Here is a 22728-nt window from a genome sequence, read left to right as displayed (position 1 = left end):
ATCAGACAATCGCACTCAGAGCTTTGAGTTGTGATCAGTTTGAAGCAGTACCTTAAGGCTAAAGGCTGGCATGGTCTCACTGCCGCGTTACTCAGTTTCCAAAACTGTGACTTCAGACTAGAACTGCAGCCAGACGGATGGACACTGAACTGTTGTGCTGCATACGACACCGTATTATTAACAGACGACACTATGTTATTAATAATACTCAAATACAAGTGCCAGGCCTGTAATTCTCCCGCATCTCGCAGTCATCTTCAGCAAGCAAATGACTGAGCTTGTCTATCTGGAGCCAGTGCCTGACTCGACACCTCCGCAGACCGCAGAGCAGTCGTGCCCCGGGCTGACAGCGTGGCGGGGAAGGCCCCATCAGCGCCGAAGCCTTCGGAACTGGGAGTAATGCACAGGGAACAGAAAGGAGACGGCAAGAGCACAGCTCACGGGGAAATGGGATGGTCAGGGAGGGGGAGTGAATTACTAGAATAAAAGACAAGAAAAATGGAAGAAAAAATACTTTTTCTGAAAAACGAATCCGGTGTGTGAGAAGGCTCTAGATCAGGAAGGCAATCGCTCATTTACATCGGGAATAAGATCTGTACTATCATTTTCGTAACGCCGTAACGCTGCGCTCTGTTCCTCTCGCAGCAATCGCTGCCTGAGGCCGAAGCAGGGGCCAAAGCCGGGGCCAAAGCCCCCTCCCAGAGCAACCCCCCCGAGCCACCCATCCGTGCCACCCCGGCGCCGGACCGCGCCATGCCGGCGGCTGCCGGGCACTGCCCAGGACCGGCGGTCCCCAGCCGTGCCCCCGGCCCCCTGACGACACTTTCCGCAGGGAAGTTCCCCGCGGGCTGCCCCGCTCCCCTCCGGCCTGCGCCCACCGAGCCGCTCCCGCCCTCCGGCCGCGCCCGCTTCCCCCGCAGGCAGCACCCCCGGCCGGCTCTGCCCCGCCGGGCCCTGCCCCCGTCCCCTGTCCCCTGTCCCCTCCCGCCCCGGCCCTGCCCCCGGCCCTTCCCGCCCCGCCGGGCCCTGTCCCCGTCCCCTGTCCCCTCCCGCCCCGCCGGGCCCTGTCCCCGTCCCCTGTCCCCTCCCGCCCCGCCGGGCCCTGCCCCCGTCCCCCGTCCCCTCCCGCCCCGGGGCGGTGCCCGCAGCTCCCTCCCCGCCCCGCGCCGCTTTACGACAGCCGGTGGCAGCTTTGCGGCCGGTCCGGGTGCCGTACGGCGAGCCGGGGCCCACCGCCAGCTTGGCCCGGCGGTCGCCAGTGCGCGGGGCCGGGGCCGGGGCGGGGCCGCCATGGTGAGTGCGGTCGGGGGCCCGGGCCCGGCGGGTCTCGCCGTAGGAGCCGGGGGGACACGCTTATGTCTGGGCCGGCAGCTCCCAAGCCCTTCCCCGGGCCGAGGAGCTCGGCTCGTCCTTGGCCCGACCCGGCCGTGGTTCCTGGGGGCCCGGTGCCCTGGGCCGCCCGCAGCCCTGCGCAGGCCGCGGCGGGGCCGCTGGCTCCCGCCTCGGCCCCGGTGCCTCCGGGGTTAAAGCGGGGCCGCCGAGCGGGGCGGTGCGGCCGGGCTGGGCGTCCCTCGGCCCCAGAGCGGGGGGTTCCCGCCTCCGCTGGGCGCGCCGGGGCCCCGGCCCCGCTGCCCGCGGCAGCCGCGCTGCCATCCCTGCGCCGCTGGCAGCAGCGTAGCCGACGTAAATCGTACTACGACCGCTTTTCCGCAAGTCGTGTTGTTTTCAACGTATATACTAGTCCGACCCCTGTAGAGGTGGGCGGTGGGCTTTTCTTCTTTTCCTTTGGTAAACAAGCGCTCTCTGTCTTCCCTGTGTAGGCCAGCACAATGGTGGCGGTTGGCCTGACCATAGCGGCAGCTGGATTTGCAGGTTTGTAGGTGATGGGGGGACACCGAACACCCGGTCGTACTCGCCATTGCCTGCTGCAGTACTGGTGAATTCTGAGGTAGTTTAATAGCTGATACAGGACACTGTTGGGAGAGCCTGTATTGAGAAACACGGCTGTAATTAAACAGAAGGTCAAAGTGCTTACTTCTTTCTGTCCCCAAAAAGTCTATTCCACTTTCTAATCCACAATTTACCAGTTGCACTGAATTGCTAAATCTTTATGGAGCTTTATACTTATCCTTGTTCAACACTGATTTCTTTAAGGTCGCTATGCACTAAAAGCTATGAAGCAAATGGAGCCACAAGTAAAACAAGCACTTCAGAATCTACCAAAACCTGTAAGTTTTTGTTTTATCAGTACTGTCTTTTTACTTAAAAGCTTACTTGGTGAAATAACTACAGGCTATTGTCTCTGTATAGCATTGCTATATTTTCTTCTAATACTAAACATAATTTTGTCAGTCATAACAGAATTAATCTCAGCGATTTCTGGTGGTGGTTGACTAATAGAGAACTTGTTTTGGCAAGTTTAAGTACTCATTTAAATAATGATACTCCTCTTCAACTCAATTTCTTATTACAAGCGCAAAAGAAGCTTTGCAGTATTCTTACGGCTTAAGAGCAAATTGGTGTTTTTTTAAACTAACATGTTTTCTCTTTCAGGCCTTCAGCGGTTATTACAGAGGTGGATTTGAACCCAAAATGACTAAACGAGAAGCAGCTTTAATACTAGGAGTGAGGTAAAAGGAAATTTATTAGAAATGAAAAGTAAAAAGGAGGTTACGTTGTTACCTAGTTGCTGGCCTGGTTTGAAAAGGACGTAATTCTCGGTGCTTAAGGCTGCCCTATGCCCAGCTTCCCCTGGGAATGTCACTGCCAAGTCAGGAAATACGAAGCAGCCTTTCAGGATTTTCTGTACTTACTTGGGATTCTTTGCTGCATGTCAGCTTGCTTAAAGCTAACTCTGGCTGGACTTCCATACATCTGCAAATCCCCAGCACATTCAAAAGCCACGTACAGGTCCAGGTAAATTCACCGTTTTCCAGAAACTTTGGGGTTTACTCAGTGTGGGGAACACAGTTGCGCTGTTTGCTTGTGGTTCCTGTCACTGCCGGTGAATGTCAGATAGATGCAGTGTGAAGGTGCTGCAAACCCAGCTCTTGCATGTGGAGTATATTCATCACTTATTCTAGAATGTCTTGGGTACGAGTATGGTTAACTAGCCCTGCCAACACTTAGAGAGACTTGAGACTAAATATGCAAATTTATCTAAGATGATACAGAATAGGAACCAATTCTCTTTGAAGGCACCTTCCAACTGTGAAGTTTGTATACAAACGGTTGGTTGGTTGGGTTTTTTTAAATAAATCAAGGGCAAATTTTATTTTATTTTTTTCCTCCAGCCTTTAGGAAGTTGTCCCAGTAAAAATGTTACAACATAGTTCTGTTTGTCTTCAACCGTTTGAATGTCCCCCACCGCAGTAGACTGCTATAGCTTGTCTTCTTCAGTGTGCAGTATTTTGGAAAAAATCCTTAGAAACCCTCTCCAGGACTTACACGCTACACATCAATAATAGGAAAGGAAAAACACACATCTAAGCTAAAGAGGTTATGGATAAGACAGAGTGCTTGCTTGTTCTATGACGTCTTTTAAAGATCTGGGGGATTTTATGAGGTTCCCTTAAGTCAGTTTTTCCTCTCTCTTTTTAAAGCCCTACAGCCAACAGAAGTAAAATTCGAGAAGCCCATAGACGTATCATGCTTCTGAATCATCCAGATAAAGGTAAGTAAATTAAGTCACATTGATTAATACATACATGTTTTTAGCACAGATTAATAGAACTGTGTAGGGAAGAAGTGACTGACATATGACTACTTCAGCTACTAAAAAAATCCCAGAAAACTGAGTGAAAACAAATTTTGGGGTGCCTTAATCCTTACGGTTTGGAGCATATTTTTATGCTTGCATGCTCTAAATCAAGCAGACAGGATTCAGCAGGTCAGCTTGTTACTTGCTCTATCTTCTGCACGCATCAGATTAAAATACGATTTGTTAAAATGAGACTTAAAATTGCCTTAATTTTAGATGAAAGCCCAGCGTATATTTGTGCACTTTCTGCGCCATGTGAGTTTGAGTTCATTTGAATGCACTGGGAATTCACCGTACATGGCAGGTAGTGGGCCTTCTGCGTCTGTTGAAGACCCTAATCATGAGGTGTTTCTGTTTGTGGGACTCTGAAGGCTCAGAATTTAGTTATGCTTAAAGTTAATGACCTGAGACATCTGTACCTGTTCTAAATACCTTTTACTTCAGTGAATCACAATCATGTGTTCGTGCTTGGCATTCAGCTTTTTAATTGTCACTTAAAAGGTAAAGTGGCTTCCTTTAAAGTGACTGTTGGACTTAATGACTTTTAGGTGCCAAAACCCAAAATAGTCCTCGGGGATCATAGAATCATAGGATCGTTTAGGTTGGAAAAGACCTTTAAGATCATCCAGTCCAACCATTAACCTACACTACCAAGTCTACTCTAAGCCAATCAAGGGTAGACTGGACTAAACCATGTGCCGAAGTGCCACGTCTGCCCGTTTTTTGAACATTTCCAGGGATGGGGACTCCACCGCCTCTCTGGGCAGCCTGTTCCAATTCTTGACCACCCTTTCCGTAAAGAAATTTTTCCTAATTTCCAACCTAAACCTCCCCTGGCGCAGCTTGAGCCCATTTCCTCTCGTCCTATCGCTAACTACATGGGAGAAGGATATGCCTTTCATAGGTAACATCTAGCAGAAGTTAACTTCAGAATGAACTTTATTCAATATATGCAGAACCTAAAAGACTGCTAGGACCGTTTCACATGTTTTACATGACCTAAATAAGTTGAGTTAAGCTTCAAGTACTACTAAATGGTATACACGCTACAGATCTTTGCACCTCATGGTCAGTTACAATTTCAGTGCGTTTGCATTGTGGATTCTGTTTTCAGTATCTTTGTTAAGTCATTTGTATGTCATGTTTAAAAACTGAACTAGTCCGTTGGTACAGCTGTTCATATGCTGGCCTTGAACTAGGCGGGGAAAGACTTGTTAGTTTAACGCTTCTGTGTTCACAACAAAATTTATGCTAAGTCATTAGTGACCAATTTATTTATGACTGATAAAATTGGAGAGAAAAACCCCACTCCAATAAACTAAAAGCAATGTTAAGAGGAAGGAGTTGTCTGCACATTTAGCTACTGCAGTGACTTTATGTGTAAGCGTACATGGCTTCAGTCATAATGCAGTTTGTTCTGTAACTTGAGTAACTTTCAGACCATACGCTCACTTTTTTTCTTGTGTACTGTGGCATTATTAACAACACAGAAAGAAAATACTTGTTTCATCTGACGTGACATGAGGTTATCTTTCTTCTAGGTGGCTCTCCGTATGTAGCAGCCAAAATCAATGAAGCTAAAGATTTGCTGGAAGACCAAGCTAAAAAATGAATGAGAAAAAATCAGAGGGTTTGTCCATGCAAATGATTATTTTTGATAAATGGCTTAAGGAATGTTCTAATGTCAGTCTTTGACTGACTTAATATAAATGAAGCTGGAACTATGAATCCAGGGAGGTCCTGCCCTCCCCACTCACTTCTTAGTCACTTTTTGGGGAAACGTGAGGGAGTGAGGCTTAAAGGTTTTTTCATAGCTGTTCTTTAGTAAGCAGCAAAATCTGCCACTCTGAAATATTTTCAGTGTAAGAGAGTAACAACACAGTTTGGCCAATGCATGTTACCAGGTACAGGTAGACTTATAAGCTGTTACCTAATTTTTGTTAAACTAGCTATGTTTAAAGGTCATGCTGCTGTTCTTTCATATGCCAGAGTTAGCATGATGAATTTGGGGAGGGGGGGGTGGGAAAAAAATCAAGAGGATTTATTTGATGGGAAGAATTGGGACAGATGTGTGGTTGTCTCCAAATGAAGAAATAAAGTTCAGGAAATGGTGTACTCGGTTGTCTTTGCCTTGTGCAAAACAAGGTTAGCTGAGCTCTTTAAGTGATACTGATAGGCCTGGAATGTCCCAGATTTTTCAGTAACTTTCAGTTTTTAATGGATTTTATAGCCTTTAATAAATTTGAAACTTGTAATATAAGCACTGTAGCTTTATACGCTAGCTTACACTACCAAGTTAGAATTCACATAATAAGGCTTGCGTTAATAGCAAACAGGAAACAGGGCCTCTTTACATAAGCCATTGAAGATACCCGAGCTGGAGTTGCTGTGCTGCACGACGCCCAGTGTACCCCAGCAGATGTCCTTTTAAGTATCTGAATTAGGGCCAAAGAGGTGAAGAACAACCTTGCCAGCCTTTCTGCAGCTGCGGTAAAACTGCTGTACAGCACATGTAATAATTAACACTCATCTGTTCATAAATGCAATGGATGTCAGAGCTTTCATTTTTCCAGAAAATGAGAGAGGCTCTAACAACCCTCTGCTTCAGAGTAGCGTTAAGCTGTCTTACGTCCTCTGCCTGAACGCTGCCCCTCTGTAGCTGCGCTTCTGTAGCCTAGCTCTAGGCCACTTACTACTACCAGACCACAGTAAGGGAGAGTCCCCTGCCTTCAGAGGAGAGGATGAAATCAGCAGCATGGTTATGAAACAGAACATGTTTAGAACCTCTACAGAGAGAGGGATAAGGTGGCTTTACTGCAGATTTTAAAGTGGCCTGAAAAAAACGGCTGGCACATCGCCACACAGCAGCTCCAGCATATGCGTTTCGAGCCATATGCAGAGTGTTACTGAAGTTTTTCTCTGCCAAGTAATACTGTTTAAACATAGCTTTTTTTTTTTTCCTTCCCTGTTTTTTAACTTTTCTCCACTCTTCTGGCTGCCTTATCAGTTGAGATGCTTGTGCACACTTCAGCATTATAAAAACTTAACTTTGTTCTCCAGGAGGAACACTGTTGATGAGTGTTGACACTTAAGTCATATTAAAAACTGCCCATCACCTTAAGTGAAATACGTACCCAAACCTAGTTGGTACAACTCTTCTGTAGCTGTATCAGGTGTAGCAGCTGGAGTCACAGGTGGCTCAGAACACTTTTGTCCTTAGTCACTTCTGACAAAATCAGGTAAGACACAACTTTTTTCTTTCAAGTCAGCACAACTTTTGCTCTGCCTTCTTACAACATCTCCTTCCTACCCAGATATTTTTCCAACCTGTGGTTTCTGCTTCACTGCTCTCGCTCATGTGCCTCAAAAGATGGGTTTGTGTCATGCTTCTAGCTTCTCAATTAAAAACTACGTCTGCATTAATTCCTATATATGTTAGTCAGGTTAGGTGATTCTCCAAGACAAGTCTGTTTTTAGACTTTTTAACTGATGTTTCACATCACCTTCAAGAATGGAAGATTAGCATGTTAGAAAACTCTTACAAAAGAGTTAAAGGTTCAAGCTGCCTTGCAAGTGAGTCTCAATTGTTAGTGTTAACAGCTTGAAAACCTTAAAGTCAATAGTAATTTAAATTTCTGATAGAAACAGTCAACAGATGGAAGATCAAAGTTTATTTTTGTTTACTACCAGCATACAAAAAAAACATATTGCACATCAAACAACCAAAACAAAAATAAAAATACTCTACTAAGGACTAACATATGTAGTTTATACAGAATAAACTTTCTGGAAATTGATCTTTCAGTAGTTCAGGTTATGTCTTAATGGACATGACTAATTCAGCTTAGTGTTAACTAAAGCTATGTTTGATTTTTAAATACTGTACAGTTTAATAAATAAACCAAACAAAGCCTCAATGTAGAACAGTCACTGCCAATGTCACCCAGTATCCCTGCAGATTATGAGAATTTAACAAATGTATTCCAGTGGTCTGCAGATTTTTCCTCTACATACAGCATTTAAAAAACATGTATTAAAACAGACCAGTTTCCAGACTAAACTAATGGAGAAATTACATTTCAGTGCAAAATATTTTAGACTGCATTTCTTTCTAGTATTCCTCAGGTGAAGAAGTGGTTGCATATTATTAAAAATGTAACAAAAGCAGCTAATGCTTTCATAAAGAGTATTATGTTAGGGATCCCCCTCACATCTTTGCCATATTTTGAAAACAAAATAACATTTCCTATAGCCAGCAATTTTGTTTATTTAAATGTTACATATACTATCTCAAGGCACATCTGATGATATATTTATAACACAGTAGGTGTCAAAGTATGTTTAACATATGATTTCTTCAGGATCCCTCCCCTTTCTGTATTCCAAAATGGAGGAACTGAAAGTGCGGTGTCAAGACTGGCGATCCATATTCTATCTTTGGCAAGCTTATACAAGCACTATTTTAAATGTAATGTAGAAGAACTGTAAACTAGGAACTTCAGTTTATGAAACACCATTCAGCACTGCTTCTTCCTGATTATTTCCATCCTCTTGAACGCTAACTTTCTTTTCATCAGGACTGTGCTGTAGTTTAGAAGGCTCATCCCCAGAAGCTGTAGCAGGACCATTCACTGCCTTTTCGGAAGGGCTGTTTTCATCAATCGCCTCTTTTGCCTTGCAAAACCAAAACCAGGATAATGTTAACAATTCTGTAACACACACTGTAATCCAAATTTCCCCTGGCTCTCCCTCACAGCAGCTTTACAATAGGAAACCCCTCTTGTCCGTCTGCGCCGGTATCCTCTCACTTACAGCAGCCCATTACTTACCTTGTCCTGTATGGGATACTTCTGAGGAAATCACACCAGGGTAACCCCATACCCAGAATGCTGTATTTCACAATTTCAATTTTTCTAAGCCAATGAAGAAGTTAACTGAAAAGTTGAGTTTTACACCCCTTTCAAAGTCTATAGTAAGATTAGATTTTGTTAATCATACAGCAATGGATCTTTCTTATTTTGCTAAAGTCAGACATAACTTGCGGCAGTAAGTTCAATGTTGCTTTAGAAGTAAAGGAATTCTGCTTTCTTTGGTTCTGAGTATTATTTTTATGCTATGTAATATCACTCTCATCCTTTAAGGAGAACAGATCTCAAATCTACAATCTCTGTAACATTAATTCTTTCTAAAATCATTTGTAGAAGTCACTAAACATGCTACCTAGTATCCTCTGAAGTGTTTTAAGGATTAGTTCTCAAGACTCATCCATGGATAATTTTCACATTTTATTATGTAATGCTACATTAGTAAGTGTAATATTTTAAAATGTGTAAGGGCTTAATCTGAGCGTTACACTTGGACACCAAAATCTGCAATGCTAGTCTATGAGCCAGTGTCAGTTCTGTATACTCTGGGCCATTTTTGCTTTTAATAATTTATTCTTAAACTCAAATGCATTTATAGTCAAATGAGGGCAATCTAAATGAAGCATTCCTTTACTGTTTTGCTGCAAGGGAAGAGAAAAAACCAAACCCCATACATTTTAAAAAAAAAAAAAATCTTACCGTTTCTTTCTTGGTTTTGGCTAGTGTCTCCTTTGGAGGGTTTCGCTGTCTACTTTGAGATTCAGCTCGTGATATATAATCAGCTACTGTTACTGTTCAAGGAAAAAGATTACAGTGATGCTCACATCAGCAGTCTAATTTAGCATTAAGCTTCATATGTCTTTTCTGTACAAGTTATGCTCTAACTGGGAGACATCTCACAAAAGGCCTTCACACTTACAGGTATCAACTGCATAGCAAGGATCAATTTGTTTGTGTTGTTAAATACAATTTTCACTAAAATCAGTGGTAACGTGACAATCTGAAGGTGGAATCTTAATAAAATAGTCATTTTGGTCCAATTGTAAATTTTTTTGGAAAACAAGGGCTTTCTGTACTGGGTTTGAAGAGATCAGACTGCAGGCTCTTTAAACTACAGACTGAATTTGTCATTGGGGTTTTACTATCTTGAGTAGTGAAGAATTTCACACTAACGAAATGAAAGTTAAGTTAAAATACGAAAAGAATGGGGGGAGGTTCAGAGTACGGTATCACTTACGATAAAGCAGCATTCAAATCTTTGTTACTTCATGAAGCAATTGGCAAGAGAGCTCACCCTCCTCCTGGTATTCAAAATGCAATCCACACAGTTAACTCCGGCTCGTGGGTGGGTGGATTAATTGTGGTGTGTGTACAGACACTTGAAGCGGCGCTGTATGCGCGAGCCCGTGCTCAAAAGCAGGACAGCCATGTTTGCACTGTTAGGGCTATGCTGACTGGATGCCGGCCAGGGGTTTTCTGACCTCTTTTCTTACCACCTCAGCACATGTTCTTGTGGCCTGGTTTTGTCTTATCCCGCCCTCTTGTAACCGCACCAATTGAGAGTCAATTCTATCTTTAGAATACATACTACTACAAATTTAAATATACACTTGTATCTTTGATGAGTTGGCAAGCATTATCTATGGAACCGTACAGTCAATTATATTTAGTGTCTCATGCATTTAGGTGAACTATTTTTCTGGATTTAGGAATGATCATGCATGAAACCTACATGAGAATAAGACAGCACATGAATTTTGTGTTACAGTAATTGGGCTTCTTACAAATGGTCTTGACAATTATGCAAGGACCCAAGTAAGTTTCTGCACAAGGAGAATTACTTCTTTAAAAAGAGGTTCTGTACTCAGCTCCTCTAAGGTAAAGATGAAGCATGTTTTATGCACACAGCGTAAGACACCAATTCTTAATATTCATATATGTAGTAGGAACCCAAAACATATGGTGATGTAAATCAAATAATACAACTAAATGACTGGAGCACAATGTTAGCATTGGAGGGGGGGTGGGGGGGGGGCAGTTCCTTCCATCGTACTTTCACTTGCTATACACTTAGTAAGTATTCATGAAGAGATTAAATTATTAGAGCATTTTTCACAAAGACAGTATAACTACCAATGCTCTTAACGGTTGTATTTAAAAATATTTATTGTGCAAACTGAAAATGGTATCTTGAACAAACCCATCAACAGGAAAAAAGCCTGAGAAATCTTGTTTGGGAAATTTTGTTTTGTTCTGAGAATTTAAAAACTTAGATTAATTAAACTTAGATTTAAAAGAAAAATATCATCGCTTTTGTAGAGATGTAAGTCTTTATGTTGCTGGCTGAAATGAGTTTCTTAGAAGTAAAAGCTGAAATCCATTTTTACTTTTTCCACCCCTTTATAAACTCGCATCACTGTTACAAAACTAGAATGTTGAGAAGTAAGGGGTTACTTTGGGTTTGGTTTTTTTTAGGGGGTGGGGCATTTCGGGTTTTTTCCTTCCCCCAAGTTTTAGTTAGTGTAAAGCAGCAACTTTTTTCTTCTTAATCAAATGCTGTACGAGCACCACAGATATACAAATATGGGTGAAATTTTGAACCTGTCAATCTAGAAGACCTTCTGTTACTACCTTATGCCATGTACGTACAAGCATTTTCTAAATAAGGCATTATATAGAAAATTAGCTAGTTCACCTTTAACATTTCAAGTGTTAGTACACACAAAAGAAATGCAACAAGCCACAACAACAAAAAAATTGGAAACATGCAATTTCATTTAAATTCCTCCTCCTTCCCACCCTCAATTTGCAGATGACTTACAAATATTCACAAAAAGCCGAGGACTGATAGCAGCAGTTTGATACAGGCACGGGACTGGCAGGTCCCATGTGAGTTCCCTCACAGTGCTCTGCCAGGGCACCCACATCCCGCCATTCCAACGCTTGGCTTCTCAGCCAGTGCCGAAAAGGTTGTGTCACATTCAGTGCAAGCGCACAGATGCAAGTGAGTGCGGGTCACGAACTTTCACATTTGTCTTGATCCTGGACCACAGAAGTCAACAGCAGTTTGGCTATTGGCTTCAGTGAGAACAGGATCAGAAGCAGAACTCATATGTCCAAGCAAAAAGTTAGACATTATAAATTAGTTTCATTAGACAGATTAAGAACTTTTATAAGTTCTCCTAGTAGAAATGTCTTTCACCTTTATCTAGTAGTCTTATTAGTTATTGAGTAACCTTTTTATATTATGCAGCTATATGTAAAACAGCAGACACAACATTCTCTCATGCTTTTGACCTGAGATTACCCACAGCTCCACTCGAATTACCTGGCTGTCTATCTTCTGCCTGACCCCTGAAGCGACGCCTGCGGCTACGATTGCGTCGCTGGGGTTTTTTGTCACTATCATCTGCAATTGCAAAGTTTACCATCAACTATTTCTGATGATAAAATGAATGAATAAATAAATAAATTCTTCAGCAGTTTCAGCATGGGGCATTTAAAATTGCTTCTGTTAAAGAGACAGGCTAAATAAGACAGGCTGAAAGAAAAACATAATTTTATACTGAAAGCATACACAATAATGCAAAAGCTAGGTTTTACTTTTTTGCTCTTGGCTCATTAAAACATTTAGGCATATGCTTAATGACCTCAGATTTCATTTATTAAATAAGTAACCATATGTCAAATTTTAGCCACATAACGCATGAAAGAAAAGGGTTTTTTCCTGCATTATTAAGCAACAGATTATATTCTTGTCCCAGTGAGTATCAAGAGAATTTACTGAGGGAAAATTACTTAAGCAGAAGCTGGGTAGAGACAAACGATCAGCTACTTAAGTAGCTTCCCTACACTGAGACTGAGGTTACCAAGGAGAAAATAGAATGCTGAGCCAGCAGTACTAATGGGAAACAAGAAGTCACTCTTTGGTGTCTCCATCAGACACTTTTTACAAAAGAGGCATATGAAAATATAGTGGAGCTTAGTAAACAGGAGGTTTCATGGCAGAGCCATGGAGGAAGTCTTTCTTTAATCAGACAGCAGCCTTTAACAGAACGACCATTCGTCACTAACAAAAATGAACAAGTGTTTCACTACACTTACATGGACAACACATTTTTTCTTAGCTTGTTCTGGGACTATCATCCAACTGTTTACATACCTAAACCATTCTCATTAACAGAAGCTGTATCAGACTCTGTCATTCCATCCATTAGAACAGCATCTTCATCGGTCCTTCGCCGGCGTGACCTCCTACGGCGGTTACTACTGTGGTGAGATTCACTAGCATCGGTATCCACAGTCTGGTCTGACTCTGTGTTATCAAGCAAGCTGTAAGGGTTGCTGTCTGGATCTTTAAGCACTAGACAAACAAAAAGTTTCCATCTAAGATACTATAGTTACACGTAATTTCATTTCCAGGCTGACTTACATCTGTGTTTGAAAGTTTCAAAATGTAAAGCAGCCTTACAAAAAGGTATAATACACATAACTACAGTATTTATGATTTCATACTGCTTCCTCTCTGATTCTAATCCAACAGTAAGTATTCTGAGGCACCACAACAGGAACTTGTATTACTTCATCACAGAGGTTTCCAAGGTGACATTTAGAGACCTTTTACTCAAAACTGCTAAATGCATAAAATATACCTTTCACTTCATAGCAACATGGTACTTTTCACACATAAGATGACTTCCATTCCATGATTTCGTCTCTCATTCTGTATCTAACCACAAGCTTAACTCAGAAGGCAGCCATAGGTAACACGCCAAAGATTTATACGCTTTGATAATACCATTACTGTGCATGTGTAGTAGAGGAAGGAAACGAAGATCATTGTGAGCGGAAGATAAACAAATAAAAATCTAGTGTATGACAAGAAACTATCACACAACTCTCCTGAAATCCCCATGTATTAAGATGTAAATGTAAATATGGAGTATTTTAAAATACTAAGAGGTTATGCAGAAAATTGCCAGAAACAAAAACTAAATTCAAAAGACATCTGAAACACAGTACCAGAGCTAATGGATGACTTGCCACCACGAGGTCCGCCACGCCCACGACCTCCAGATACACTACGTCCTCGTCCTCCAGGACGTCGTCTATTGTCACGCTGATGTCTGCTTTCTCTGTCATCTTCTCCTGCCAAGGACCAGTCACTAAGTTCATCTTTTCTCTCAGATTCTGTTTCAGAGGGGTTGGAGAGCTCAGAGTTCGTACCTTGTACAAGAAGGAAAAGAAAATTGGACGTGAGTATGAAATTTGGGATTAGATTCTGGTTTCAGATTCTCACAGAAGTCTTCCAATCAGCATGGCTGGTTATATATACATATATGACTTTTATATATGTAAAAGTATAAATATAGACATGAAATAAATTTATTAATATTACTTGTACAAGTATAAAACTTTATGTATTATTTTATATATATACTCATATATAAAAAATATATGCACATAAAAAAATTATATAGATAGAGTGTAAGTTACCTAAGTTTCTAAGATTCTCAACTTAAGTTTGTCTGTAGTAACATGAGAAATAAGGGCTCAAAGATTACCAGAACTGTAATTTATGTACACGGATAAATCAAGGATTAAACAGTATTTCCTCTCTTTGTGTATACACTGCAGGCATTTGGTGCAGTTTCTAGGCAACTTCTCTGAAATTCCCAAGGACAACTTTATAGCTGATGGCTGTTGCTAAGCAACCTCTGCTGGCTGTTGTAATGCTGCCTGAACAATTTAACTGTTTATATTAAATGGCATCCATAATATCCCACCATCTCTGAGCTAACCAAAGCCACACAGCTTTTTTACTACTTAAAAATTCAACACCTACTATTTATTTTAAACATCCAGGAACCCTCTCTACTAAGCATTTCAGAATAAAGCAATTTAGACCCATGTGGTTCTGACACACAATTCTTGCCATTAGCAGGGGGAGGGGGAGTTTTCCAAATGAACATCTGTGGATATATAAACAAACTGAACAACCTTCATTACAGTTTAGTCAAACAATTCACTGAGAAATAGCAAAAAAAAAAAGTTACAAACATGAGTGTTATCATCAGAATCAACCTGACCAACATGGCATGGTCCTGGAAGCTACAGTCTGTGACAGACTATAAAATCCAGAAGAACTTGTCTGATTTTGTAGCAGAAGTGATCTACGGGTAGATGATCAAGAATAATTTACTGTATTGAATAAACAGATTTTTTTTTTTTTCTGTTTACAGGAGCACCTATGTTTCTTTGTGAAATACATCTATATTCAAATGCAGACTGTCTCCATTTGGAGAGCTGCTGCTGAATGAAAAGGGGATGTGCCCACCTCTAGGGAACGGAATACCAGTTCCTTGTTAATTTAAAGACACATCAGAACATCTCACTATATCTTAAACAAATCCAGTTAGTTCCCGACCAAATTAAAAAATAAAACCACAGGATTTTGTGCTGTCTCAATTTTAAATTATTTTGCTTTACTTTTCAAAAACACATTCATAAGATGGCCATGATCACAGACAAGTGTTTTTTATCCTCCTCATCAAAACAGAGAATGCTAATTCCAGGTGTTTGGTTCCCCGCTCCCCCAGCCTTTTTTCTCCTGAAGAGTGTCTGTAGCTCTTTCTCCTTCCTAGCCCTATATGATACAATTACTACTGTTGAAGGACAAGATCTTAGAGTTCAGTTCATCCCTGTTTCAATTTAGAACTTAACTTCAACAAAAATGTCAATCTAATTAGGTGTTCTGAGCTATGCAAAAAGTAAAATACCAATTCTAAATTTTCAACCCTACCTTCACTCAACTACGCTGAACACAAAGAAATCTAGAAACAGTCATGATGCAAAAATATACTGAGGACTCACTCAATAGATGCTCAAAAAAACTCACCGTAACCAGATGTGTAATTGGGGCCTCTGCGGCCTCTCCCTCTTCCGCTGTAGGATCTGGAACCTTGCACTGAGGAGAGGGTGCTCTCATCAGTTGTGTAACCCTTTTCTTTTTCAGGAACCCTAGCAGAAGAAGGTCTGAAACCCATACCAATCTGACGCAACTGTTCATCAATCTGGAGCCTTTCCAGTCTTAGTTGTTCTACCTCCTATGTAAAAGGAAACAAAAAAAAGTTGCTGATAAAGAAATGTTCATTCCCCTCACAAAACACCATCGTCTATCCAGTCATCTTACAAACTACCATTCCTGTAGGACAGTTAACCCCACCTTGAAGGTGACTGCATATAACAGAATTCAGCTATGAGTTCTGCAAACTCTAAAACCTAAAACCTTTCTCTTAAATCACCATGCTGAAAGGCTATTTTTAAGATTATTATTACCTTTCTTAACAACACTTCACCACACGTTTTCTAGTCAAATTAAAAAAAAAAAGCAAACTGACACAGTAACATGATTCAAAATTCATTCATTATTTCTGTTAAGTCAACACCACAACTCCATACAAAGCCAACTAATCTAAATGGATAATTGTTCTAATACTACATGGTGTGTTGCTGTTAGAAATCCATCCTACCCCAACAGAACATTAACCTCGGAACAGAACACTAACATAGACAAAAAATTGCCTATTACTTCTCAAATGCCACTTCAGTGTTCTTTACAGTCCAATCCTTTCAACACCAACAATACTAAGTAACCATGATAATGTACTTAAAGGCCTACATAACACCTATGGGCAAGGGGTGGGTTCAAGGCACCAAACCTTAAATTCTGATCTATTGAGGAACAGTTTATCAACTTAAATCCCACCAAAGTTGTTGCTCAAAAATTCTGTTACTTCAACCAACGTTTCCTCTACAGAGTCCTTCTGAAATACACTTACCTTCAGATACGCGATGTGGTATTCTAAAAGAACTTGGACATTTCCAATGCTTTCTTTAGTACCAACAAATACGAACGGTACCATTCCCTACAGGAACAAAATGTCAAATCTTATTTTCAGGAAGAATATTATCATCAAAACAATGCTTTCTGTTTAAATTATAAAAGAATCTGTTTAAATTACAAAAGTGAGCTAAACAAGCAGACATAGTAACTGAATCTTGGGCTGCAAAGATGTACTAGCCATAGCTCAGACTGGGGTGAGGGCAGGGGCTTGTATGTTAAGGACTTAAGACTATCCAGCTTTCCCAACAACCTATTCTGGCAGTTGAGGTAACTTGACATGTAGTGTTTATATTACCCCACACACAACAAAACTGCTGTGCGTCTTTATCACAGTAGGTGTGTAGAAGCATCCATACTTCACCAAGAAGTGTCCAGTGGTTAATTAGCACCTTTAGAAGATTTTATCTTATGTTCTCATATATTTGAAATATGTGAACGCTATTAACACTACCAATCCCAATTTAATTACGCAGTTAAGTACATACAGGGGAAAGATTAAAAAAAAAAGTCTTGCTTCAGCAGAAAAAAAAAAACCACCACCCCCAAAACCAAACTGTCTTGAACTATTCCATACAAAATTTACTGCAAGATGCCAGGCTGAAAAAAAACTTAGAAATTGCTCTTTCTATACCCACAGAAAAGTTACAAAACTGGCTTTGTTAAATATTCACAAGCATCTATCCTAGAAAGCTACCCAAATCACAGACACCCTGTCTTTGTAACATGGACATCACCACCATTACAGGTTGGCCATGAAAAAAAAGAATGCATAGGCCACAAAGGCTGTATTTATGAACCGCACAATAATGTGGAGATGAAACAGTGATCCCATTCTGATGCCGTAAGGTGGCACTAACTCATTTGAGTCATGCCCCAGAAATTCTCACTGTCTGCATTATTTTCGCACACATTCTTTGTTAAAAGATTCAACATGACTCATTTTGAAAACAAAAACCTAATCATAGGAAGAAAGAATAAAGTACTTACATCTTCACGGGGCAGTTTATTTTCATTATCTCCTTCAATTCTCACCCTGACGACTCCAGACTTGTCTACAATCTCCTGAATCACTTTTCCATTTTTTCCAATAACTTTTCCTTCAGAGGGCAAGAATGGTTAATTTTGCACCCGTGTGCAAAATATTTTAAGTTATGTATAACATAATTGTAACAGCCACCTGACTCTCCTTTACCATTCACTGTTTCGAAGTTTTATCTTACTTCACACAGGTACAAAAAAAACCAAAGAAAAGCCCACACTGTGCCAGAAGAAAGCAGTGAAAACCTCCAAAATTAAGCTCTATATATACACGTATGCGTAGAATGACAAGTATTGATGAAGATCACCACTACACAAAAGTTTCAAACAGAACCAGACTAAGAGTAAAATGGCACAAGAGTTTTGCAAATGCCTATTTTAAATTTACTCCAACTTATTCAATCTTTCCTGACGTTTTGACAGGCATATTCAATATACATTCGTTGGGAGCCTCTTAAAAAAACACCTAAGTAAAAATCTACATAACTGTTTTCTGAAAATTAATTTTGCCTTTACAACAAAACATGAGTACTACCCATACTTCCCATAGTACCTTCAAAATATTCATTTTGAGATCATGTGTGGGATGTAAACCAAAAGGTTCTTCAGAACTTCTATGTTTACATCTCAAAAAAAGTGACTCCTTTGCTCCCTTACTAAAAGATTTTAGCTCTTCCTTAACCTAAAGTTATGGAGAAACATTTCTTCATCCCAAATACAGGTATCTGGCACTTAAAAACATTTATGTTTAAATTATGAGTAAAGGAAGACAGAGCCTCTGAAAAAAGGGTGTAACAGCCAAAAGTGTGACAGAGTACTCCATAAAGAAACATTCTTTACAGCAGGTATCAACATGATACAAAGTAAAGTAATAAAAGCATTAAAATTGTTTCTTTTCCTCAACAGTTCAAATAATGCAGCAGCGTTTTTTTTTTTTAATCTTTTTGTCAAAAAAAAAACCAAAACATGCTACAGCTAATCATTCTGTATGCCTACAACTTCATTTTGCACAGTGATCCTGTTACTACTACTAAAATAAACCACACATTATAGTGTTAAACATTTTTCTACAGATAATGGTTAGGCAGTATTTTGGAAAAAGTCCTCGGTCCCAAGGAGCTTCAGTAGTTCAAAGTGGCAATTCAGCAGATGGCACTCTTCTCTCTTGGTACAGAAAGAAATGCATTGGGCATAGTGCGGTGTCTTCAATTTGAGTCATTAATGATCACTACTTTACTGTTAACCTGGGTGTCTTCATAAAGTGTAGCTAAATATGTCTGTTTACATATATGACCATAGGTGATTTGGGCAAGATGTCTGCCTTCATCACAGACTGGTATTCTAATTGTTTAAAAGTAGCATTTTCAGTTAAATGCATTACTATGACTAGTGCCATAATTCCTATATAGGTATATTCACATTAGGTAGAATGCTATCCAAAATCCCCCAAAACTTCAGTTTGTAAAACATTAGATTTAGTGAAGTTCCTTGGTTCAACTAGGTTTACTGAATGAAGTTACAAGAGAAAAAAAAAAAAGGTGCTGAATGTTAAAACAAGCTTTAACATTTGGTAGATGAGAGAATCATCAAATTGCATCAAATACATGATTTGCAGAGGCCCTATTAAAAAAAGGGCAACAAAATGCTACACCTTAACTTGCTCAAGTTATAAAACCTTGAAAGTCTAATTTTTAGGAGTTTGCACATGAATTACTGAAATTACATAGTCTGTAATATGCAAGCTCTAAGACCAAAACTATTGGAAGTTAAAGCACAGCTTGTAATTTCTGCTTTGGATAATCCAAACTGCTGTTGAATCAGGCACACCACCTGCACTCTTAATACCCCCTTCAGGTCTGCACTGCCTGTGAGCTGGTAATGTAGAGGAGGAACCTGCCAGACTCGGAGAGAACAAGGAGCAGGCCAAGAGGAATAGAACAAGGGAAATGGAAAAAGTACCCTGTGAAGACTGGACGAGGGAAAGACATGTTTTTCTCTTGAAGGGCAACAGAGATTAACCCCACCTTTAGGTAGCTTATGAGACAGAAGCTACCACACATGCATTTACAACTTTTGGGAAGCTACACTTTCATAAAACTGAAACATGGAAAAATGCCCATTTCTAGACTGAGGACGAGACTGACAAGCACTGCTGATGTATACAGCAGCTCAACACCATCCAACCACCACCGCTACCAAACCTGAACCCAGGCGGGAACAATAACATGAGAATTGTTTTGCATCATTCCTGCAACTCAACTGTAGTACTTCCATATTGAATGTTGGAATTTAGTTTCAGTACTTCTAAGTAGTCAATTTAGCAAATAATATTTTTTACTAGAATCTGAACTTCAAATATTACCATTAAATTACATCGTACAAGTCTGTAATCAAACCATTAAGTGTTAAAATCCTGACAAAGTATTATTCAACAATAATATATATAATTTCTTACTAATTCCCTGATGCATATAGTTTTAAAAGATTAATCACTTTCCACTTAAATGGAGAAATCAAATACCATACTGACATCTAAATCTTCTTTGCAGAGTCATGCTGATTAGGTTCCCTTTCCCCAAGTTTTCAAGTTTTAGCAGTATTACATACCAACAAGATTTCTGGGAACTTGAATAAAATCCTCCACAAATTCCAAGTAACTTCTAGCCTTTTTTACTGCATCAGCAGTCTGGAAATGAAATTAAAAAAAAAAAGTTTATTTGTGAATATAATATGTTAAAAATAAAACCTTGTAGCAACAGCAGCAAGTCTTCCAAATGTCAAACCTATTTTCAAAATGAGAAGAATAGAGACAAGATTAATGTAGTTTTGAACTAAATGTTAAAGAATAATTGGGTAAAATGCCCAAAAACCAAATTCAGTAGCAAAGCAAAGCATCAGTAATGAATAAAACAACTTTTTCCATGCTATTTTAAGACATTTTAAAATATTATTTGCAACTTATCATAAGTAAACCCCCAGACATAAAATATCTTACAGATATATCTTGAGGCAGTTTCTGGTAGACATTAGTTGGGAAAAAACAGCTAATTATATTCTTTTTCTCCAAAACCAAGACATAATTTTCAAATCTAGAATCCATTTATTAAAAAAAGAATCAATATAACAACTATCACAAAGATTCTGTACTGAAAAGAAGTAAATCTGTAAGAGGTCCTACCAGCATTCATAGAAACTTCAGCTTACAAGAATACTACATTAAAAGGAACTTTGGATCATGTATCTCGTTTCACCTGACCCGCAGTGAATGAGTAGTTACATGGCTATAATTAGATGGGCAAGCCATAAAACTATAGTTTAACCTCTGCATTTTCCTCTAAACTGCTTTGGAAGCATCCAGTTTTTCTCCACAGAAACTGTGCTACCATCGATACTGTCAGCAACATAAATTTGCTTTTGCAATTTTTAACGTCATTTTTTAACATGTAATGCACTATTACATTTCCCAGAGGGCCACATGTGGAAGAATGGGGAGGGAGAAATGAATTTTAGACTCGTTTGTCTCTTGACAGTATCTAAAGGTTATGTCACCTGATAAAGATAAGACATTTTCAAGGTTGAAGGGCAATCTCTCCACAGAACTTTACAGGCTCACTGTAAGCAGCGACTGGCTTTACAACCTTTTCCGTAAGAAAGGTGTACCAATTTTTCAGAACAGCCTAAATAGAACAGCTGTTAGAAGTTCTCTCCTCTATGAAGTTTCTGTTGTCTTACTCAGTATTCAAGAGAACGGAAAGAAAACTCTTACTCAGTATTCAAGAGAACAGAAAGAAAACAACAAAATCAGTCACAGAACCTTTGTTGTAACAGATAGATCCATTTTGCACACAAGTCTTAATACCAAGCACAGTTTGCAAATACCCATTAATCTTCAGTGAATAAACACTGCCAAAATGGCTTGCCCAGGACACAACCCACTTGTATCTTCAGGAAAGGGACTCGCTGCAGAAAGGTTGGGAGGCCATGTTCAGAGCATAGCGCTCTACAGGAAAATTAAGCAGTAGTCAGGCAAACTGGGGATTCAAAGGAGCGACAGCGCTGCAGGAAGGTATAGAAGCATAGAGACACAGCACACCAAGCCTGTTTACAACTGGTTACAGGTAGGAAGTTTTCCGTTTTCTCTCGAAAAATTCTTCTACTTCTGTTTCTCTCCTGTCTTAAGCCTGACAGGAAACTAAGCCTGAATAACCAACACCTTCAGAGAAACTCTCCCGTAACTGCAGGCAAATCACACTAGTGCAGCCTGAACTCTGCAGCGATCACTGAAATGGTGTACAGCACTAAGGAATCTGTCCTAATCGTACCACCTCTGCATTGTAAGTAGTATTACAAGCAAGGCACTCTCCTTCCAGAACGCTGGTTTCTAGCCACAGTTCATCTACAATGTTTTCCAAGATAGGACAGTGTCATTGGTTAGTGGGGAGAACTATAAATGCTCTCTTACAGTTTTATTATTAAATGACAGAAATTAATTGACAGTTAATTGAGATTATACAGTCGCTGAAACAAGAAACAAAGCTTCAAATTAGCAACACCAGAAGTGCAGAATTAAGGGACGAATATCAGTATCTAGTCACTAATGATGGCTTTGGGCACAGTTTCAATTTTACACTAATGTGTCAGCCCTTTCATCTGTCATTTTTTTAGGCAACACATGAAATAAGAGTACGACCAGCTCCCATCTTTCAATCAAATCAGGGAAGTCCTAGAAGAACAAAAAATTTATAAACCTCTACTTCTGGCAGTAGTCAGAATGATAGCAAGAGAAACATGCGTGAATTGGATTTCAAGATAATGAAACAAGCAATAAATATATAATAAAACAATATATATATAATAAAACAATAAATATATAATAAAACAATATATAATAAAACAATAATGAAACAAGCAATAAAGCATGGGAAACAGACAAACAGGAGAGGCAGCAGTCTTGGAAGTTCCTAGAGCATGTGGGGGATAACTTTCTAATGCAGCTGGTAAGCGAGCCTACCAGGGGAGGTGCCCCGCTTGACCTGCTGTTTACCAACAGAGAAGGGCTTGTGGGAAATGTCGAGGTCGGAGGCCGTCTCGGGCTTAGCGACCACGACATGATAAAGTTCTCAATTTTGGGTGATGCTAAGCGGAGGGGCACCAAAACT

At 40.1% G+C, this 22728-nt stretch overlaps 2 protein-coding genes across 4 annotated transcripts in view; one reads left to right on the top strand and one right to left on the bottom strand.

Annotated features, from left to right (window-relative positions):
- The first annotated feature begins 1270 nt into the window (after positions 1-1270).
- On the top strand, positions 1271-7670 carry DNAJC19 (DnaJ heat shock protein family (Hsp40) member C19). Its single transcript, XM_075716568.1, has 7 exons — positions 1271-1293; positions 1821-1872; positions 2155-2228; positions 2554-2630; positions 3603-3673; positions 5302-5390; positions 6821-7670. Exons 1-6 carry the CDS (start codon positions 1291-1293, stop codon positions 5370-5372), a joined length of 348 nt encoding a protein of 115 aa, XP_075572683.1. The 5' UTR covers positions 1271-1290; the 3' UTR covers positions 5373-5390; positions 6821-7670.
- FXR1 (FMR1 autosomal homolog 1) overlaps positions 7417-22728 on the bottom strand; it is a 43560-nt gene continuing 28248 nt past the window's right edge. Inside the window, exons 9-17 of one of the 3 annotated variants that reach the window (XM_075716565.1) lie at positions 20177-20255; positions 17519-17628; positions 16467-16553; positions 15524-15731; positions 13648-13851; positions 12788-12988; positions 11954-12034; positions 9325-9416; positions 7417-8434 (exon numbers count right to left, since the gene is read on the bottom strand). In XM_075716565.1, the coding sequence (XP_075572680.1) occupies positions 8264-8434; positions 9325-9416; positions 11954-12034; positions 12788-12988; positions 13648-13851; positions 15524-15731; positions 16467-16553; positions 17519-17628; positions 20177-20255 (1233 nt within the window). In that variant the 3' untranslated portion in view covers positions 7417-8263. The remainder of the gene's footprint in view (positions 8435-9324; positions 9417-11953; positions 12035-12787; positions 12989-13647; positions 13852-15523; positions 15732-16466; positions 16554-17518; positions 17629-20176; positions 20256-22728) is intronic. The other 2 variants (XM_075716567.1, XM_075716566.1) reach the window with 2 other exon arrangements.

This window comes from Pelecanus crispus, chromosome 9 (genome assembly GCF_030463565.1).
Source record: "Pelecanus crispus isolate bPelCri1 chromosome 9, bPelCri1.pri, whole genome shotgun sequence".
Lineage (NCBI taxonomy): Eukaryota > Metazoa > Chordata > Aves > Pelecaniformes > Pelecanidae > Pelecanus > Pelecanus crispus.
Note: the sequence above shows the minus strand (reverse complement) of the source record. Positions and strands in the feature narration are given on the sequence as shown.